This window comes from Phoxinus phoxinus (assembly GCF_949152265.1).
Source record: "Phoxinus phoxinus genome assembly, chromosome: 23".
Taxonomy (NCBI): Eukaryota; Metazoa; Chordata; class Actinopteri; order Cypriniformes; family Leuciscidae; genus Phoxinus; species Phoxinus phoxinus.
In genome coordinates, this window is record NC_136898.1 from 20,662,065 (window position 1) to 20,668,616 (window position 6,552).

General features: G+C 39.2%; 1 protein-coding gene across 1 annotated transcript in view; it reads left to right on the forward strand.

The window, feature by feature from the left end:
• Window positions 1–6,552, forward strand: part of sardh (sarcosine dehydrogenase) — a 65,812-nt gene that overhangs the window by 30,281 nt on the left and 28,979 nt on the right. The window contains 1 exon segment of the mRNA XM_079599343.1: window positions 3,444–3,585. Coding sequence (XP_079455469.1) covers window positions 3,444–3,585 — 142 coding nt within the window.

Here is a 6,552-nt window from a genome sequence, read left to right on the forward strand (position 1 = left end):
ACCAAATACATTAACATTGACATTTTCATTAACATAACTAAAACTTTTTTGAGAGTTGTCATGATTGAAATAAGTATCAGGGTGCGCCTCAATAAGACTCTATAAGTCCTCATTATACATAGTCACTACTGGTATTAATGAAAAACAGCTGAACTGATATCTTTTTAACTTTGTAATGGTATTTTAAATATATATTATGATAAATACTTTGCCTATGTATATACTTTACTATGTTTTATTCCTTGACCTGGCCAATGCTTTTGGTTCCGTCCCCCATTCGGTCATATGGGCAGCCTTCAACTTCTTTCATGTGCCTGAAACCATCACAAATCTGGTCAGAAACTACTTCAAAGATTTGCAATTCTGCATAACAACCGCAGAATACACAACATCATGGCAATCATTGGAAGTGGGTATCATGGCAGGGTGCACCATATCCCCTCTAGCCTTCACAATGGCAATGGAAGTGATCATCAGGGCATCTAGATGGGTGGTCGGAGGGGCGCGTCAGCAGGATGGACAACGGCTACCTCCGATTCGTGCCTATATGGACGATATGACCACCTTGACCTCAACCATCGCCTGTACCAAACGCCTGTTAGCAAAGCTTTACTCCAACATTACATGGGCAAGGATGAAGTTGAAGCCCAGTAAATCCAGGAGTATATCCATCATCAAAGGAAAGCTTACCGACCAGAGGTTCAATATCAATGAAACACCCATTCCATTGGTATCAGAGCAGCCTGTCAAGAGCTTAGGACGGTGGTACAATGCAAGTCTCAAAGACGCAGAGCAGTGTGACCAATTGAGGGAAGAAACCATCAAAGGCCTTATCAGTATTGATAAGACTACACTTCCGGGAAAGTTGAAACTGTGGTGTCTGCAGTTTGGGTTGCTCCCCCGCCTAATATGGCCTCTAACAGTGTACGAGGTTCCTATTTCCAAAGTTGAGAAGCTGGAGAGGACAGTCAGTGCTTACATCAAAAAGTGGCTGGGACTCCCGCACTGCCTCAGTAACATCGGGTTGTACGGAAACGGTGCACTGGAATTGCCTATCTCTAGCCTCACCGAAGAATACAAGTGCACCAAAGTGAGACTGAGCATGACCCTGGCTGAGTCTCAAGATGCAGTCATACGAACAGCTCCTCTCAGACTGGCAACTGGCAGGAAGTGGACCCCAGCTGAGGCTGTAGAGCAAGCACAATTCACTCTCAGACATGGAGACATAGTGGGACAGGTGCAGCAAGGAAGAGGTGGGCTTGGACTTGGGACTAGTCGACCTACATGGCATAAGGCAACATCTGCAGAGAAGAGAAAGTTGGTAGTTGCTGAGGTCCGGCATCAAAAGGAAGCAGAGAGATGCCTGTCCCGAGATAACTCAAATAACTCGCCTGTCCCGAGATAACTCAAATAGAGTTCGTCAGCTCCAGTTATGTATCCAGCATCTCATGGAGACTTCAGATGCCCCAACGCCTGTGATGAGACGACTCGACGCCTGTGAAGAGACGACCCAACGCCGGCGATGCCCTAAATTTTATGATTAACTAACTGTATTTTTGTATGTATATTTTTGAAATGCATTTTCTGTAAAGCTGCTTTGAAACAATATGTATTGTGAAAAGCGCTATACAAATAAACTTGAATTGAATTGAATTGAATTGAGATGCGCAAAAGCAGTGGCACAAGCCAAGCAGGGCCAGTGGACTACCTGGGAAAACCTGGAGCACCATAAGCTCACTTGGAGAGATTTGTGGGAGATGGATGGAAGCCAAATAAGCTTCCTCATCAGGTCCACCTACGATGTTCTTCCTACACCTAAGAATCTTAACCAGTGGTTTGGAGATGATCCAGCATGCCCTCTCTGCCAAACCCCAGCAACTCTCAGACATATCCTCACCGGCTGCAAAACCAGTCTGTCCCAAGGCCGTTACACCTGGAGGCATAACCAAGTCCTACGCCAACTAGCAGTCATTCTGGAACGAAGGCGATCCTTCATCAATGCCCTCCCTCAACCAGCATCCGGACACTCATCCACTATTCCCTTCGTCAGAGCAGGGCAGTGCCCAGCAAAACCAACCGCAAGATTGAATAGCACCCTCTTAGACACTGCACGGGACTGGAAAATGCAAGTGGACCTAGATCAACAACTCAAGTTTCCACCTGAGATTTTAAACCCCAAACTCAGGCCGGATCTTGTTCTGTGGTCATCTTCACAGAAGTCCCTGTTCATCGTGGAACTAACTGTACCATGGGAGGCCGCAGTAGGAGAAGCGTATGAACGAAAAAAACTGAAGTACACTGATATAGCTTTGGAGGCAAAACAACTAGGCTGGCATACACGGGTACTTCCGGTAGAGGTTGGTTGCAGAGGTTTTGTGGCCACATCCATAGCCAGGCTCCTGAAGGGGGTAGGAGTTCGGGGGCAGGCCTTCAGGAAAGCCATCAGATCACTGTCGGAGGCAGCAGAGCGAAGCAGCAGGTGGATCTGGATAAAGAGGAAGGATCCTAATTGGGCTGCAAAGAACAATAAAGAGGGGTAAAAGCAGAAGGGGGCTCACCTGGGGCGCCAGGTGTTGCCGTTGAGCCCTCTGGAGGTGTCGTGGGCCTATCAACGAAACACCGGTGAAGGAGGGTGCCCACCTGAAGACCCTGATGACGTTCTTACCCCTCTCCCCAAATAAAATTAGGAAGTGCTGATTACAAGGGATTATAACATCAAGTCCTATGAGCTGAACATTGCCTGTTACATATACGTGCTACATTTCAGCCGTAAATATAGGGCTGTAAACGGTCGAATCCAAGATAAAAGTTTGTGTTTACATAATATATGTGTGTGTATTGTGTATAATTATTTTGTATATATAAATTCACACACATGCATGTATATATTTGAGAAATATTTGCATTTATATAATGCATATATATTTTTATATGATTTATATTATATATAAATAGAACTATTTTATATATAAATATCAAATTTTTCTTAAATATATACATGCATGTGTGTGTATTTATATATACAAAATAGTTATACACAATACACACACATATATTATGTAAACACAAACTTTTATTTTGGATTCGATTAATCACGATTAATCGTTTACAGCCCTACGTAAATACATTATAAATGTTAGCTGGATTGTTCATTACCTGTCTAGCGATGTATGCGTATGCTGAAATATAATGAAATAATGGTTTCTATTTAAAAAAAAACATATTTTACGTGTCATTGTGTAGTGCGTTGGTGATTTATGTTTCGTGCTTCAGAACTTCCGTTAAGGGAACATAGTGAGCATCGATGCTCCCTGGTTTTCACAATGCATTGTGGTACTTTTAAGGCAGCGAACGTTTCGTGTTTGTGTGTGTGTGTGTGTGTGTGTGTGTGTGTGTGTGTGTTTCTCCATCTCTTATTTCATCTCTCTTTGTCTGTCTCTTAGGCGGTTCCACCATTCCCTGACCGAAAACAGCCGCTGGATCCGAGAGCGAAGTCATGAGTCCTACGCCAAAAACTATTCAGTAGTTTTCCCCTACGATGAACCTTTGGCCAGCCGCAACATGAGGAAAGATCCCTTCCACCAGGTTCTGCCCTTCTCTTGCATCTCTTTATCCTCTTATCAACCACTGACTCAAGACGTCTTCGTTTTAATAATCATATATAATGATACGCTGAACAAGTTGCGTTAATTACATCAGAACGTCATCCTTTAAGTGTAAATCATTATTTAACCTGAGAAATTTCACAACTTGGCAACTTAGCTTACACTTAGCTAGCCAAAAGTGTTATGTGTGAATCTATTAGCCAGCTTTTTGCTGCCAGCATCTGTGGGGCTGCTCAAAAGACTTGTTGCTAAGCTACTGCTAAAAAGATGATGTTTAAGTGTTTCCAAAAATACCACTTTGTTCTGGCTAGGCTCCAGGCGTGAAGCCGCACAAGAAGGCTTCATCCTAGTGAATAATAGCCTGCTGAAATATAGATAGCTAGCAATAATAACACTCTGCGTTCATTTAGACCACTGAGCCTCACTAAGATGACTATAAATTAGACATTCCTCTTGAATATTTCATCTCTTTCCGGCTTGGGAATCTTAATCCAGCTAAGTGCTAGCAAAGGGATGTGATACTGATAACTTAGTTAAAAAGACACCTGCCTTTCATCTAATCTCAAAAGTGAACTTTTCAACTTTCATTTATATCAATATGTAAAAATGTTGAACATTATTTTGTGTGTTAGAGGAAATGTTCGCCTGAAAATGTGATTTCTGTCATCATTTACTCGCTCTCATTTCGTTACAAACCTGTATGACTTTTTTTCTTCTGAAGAAGAACACACAAGATGCTATTTTGAAGAATATTTAGGCTGTTCTTTTCCATTTAATGTAGGTTTTTATTGGGTTTGTACAATACATTGATATATAATCGATAATGCAATATGGCTTAATGCAATCACTAATCGTAAAGGTTGTGATTTAATTAAGTAAATATATGCACAATTTTGATCATGAGCACACTTCACTCTGAAACTGGCAAACTGCCAAAATAAAATCTCAATGATTTATCATTTAAAAATGAAGAAATTAAGTGGTATAATAATTTAACATTGTGCTATAAAGCCACCTATTCATTCTAGAATGTTTAAGGATAGTTCACCCGAAAATGAAAATTCTGTCAATAATTACTCACCCTCATGTCGTTAAAAACCCGTTAGACTTTCATTCATCTTCAGAACACAAATGAAGATCTTTTTAATGAAATCCGAGAGCTTTCTGTCCCTCCACAGCTACGCAACTACCACATTCAAGGTCCAGAAAAGTAGGAAATACATTATTAAAGTGATCCATGTGACTCCAGTGGTTTAACCTCAATTTTATGAAGCAACGCGAGTGCTTTGTTTGCGCAATAAAAACATAGTAAAGCATGTTTTTGGGTGAATTTAACCCTATTAGTCTTTCCAAATATAGCAATTTAAGTATTCTTGAGAAAATTACTTTAAAAACATTTTTTCATGTTAGAATATACATCATAGTAAAAAAAAAAAAAAATGTATATAATATACACAGTACTTCTCAAAAGTTTGAAAATATTACTATTTTTAATGTTTTTTAAAAAAAGAAGTGCTCATCAAGCCTGCATTTATCTGATCAAAAATACAGGGGAAAAAAACGTAATATTGTGAAATATTACATTATAAATTTTAATATACTTTATAATGTAATTTATTCCAGTGTCACATGATCCTTCAGAAATCATTCTAATATGATGATTTATCAATGTTGGAAACGATTGTGTGCTTAATAATTTTTTTGGAACCTGTGATACTTTTTTTAGGATTCATTGATGGATAAAAAGATCAACATTTATTCAAAATAGAAGTCTATTTTTAACAATATAAATCTTACCTATCACTTTCTTTTTAGCAATTTAACACAACTTTGCTGAATAAAAGTATTAAAGTTGTTCAACAAAAAGAAAGACAAAAATTATTGACCCCAAACTTTTGAACGGTCGTGTATATTGACAAAAGAAGTTTCACAGGTTATTAAAAAAAATACTGATTCCAACACTGATAATATATCATCATATCAGAATGATTTCTGAAGGATCATGTGACACTGAAGACTAAAGTAATGATTCTAAAAAATATTTTAAAGTAGCTATATAAAGAAAACCATTATTTTAAGTTGTAATAATATTTCACAATATAATTTTTTTCTGTATTTTTTATCAAATAAATGTATGCTTGATGAGCATAAAATACTTCTTTTCAAAAGCATTAAAAATAGTAATGTTTCCAAACTTTTGACCGTTATGTCAGTCTTTCCCAATATCACACGTCCCTAGTTTTGATCCATTTGTGGAAAAAAAAGACTTGACGTGTCTTTTTTAAAATCTTTTAAAAACTACTTTATGGTGATTTGGTCATTTTTGAAGGTTGCCCGTCCTTTTGTGTTCTGCCGGAGATTTTGACCAGCATAAGGGTGAATAAATGATGACATCATTTTCATTTTTTGAAATTCACAAGCTTTGACACCACATACTTCTTTAAATTCCTCTGTTAAGTAACAGCATGGACATGTACGCTAGTGGCTCATTGGCATGGGAACAGTGGGCTGAATTAATTTATACGAACAGTATTTTTAGCCTCGGCCTGTTAAAGAACACTAGCATTATCATTATCAAAAAAACAACAACAATAAATGATAGCGTTTCATGCTGGATAAGACGAGCTGCTGTGCGTGACTCACGGAGAGCTCGTCAGCTCGTACTTTACTCCAGGAGAATAATGTATGGACTTCAAAAACCCTGGAGAAGGAAGGCAAATTGCCTAGCAACCAGTGCTTCTCTGGCCTGGGAGATGGAGAGCGTGAATCTGGTGCTGTGTGGGGGGGCCGGGAGGAGGGTGGACCAATTCCTCCTTTTTGTTTTAGAGCTCAAGAATAGCTGGAGAAATCGTGATGGGCTTTTTCGAGCGCTGGAAAACAAAAGCGTGAGGGAGGCATGCCACATCGAACTCTTTATTCTGCTCTGAATCTGTGTTGATTACGGGCG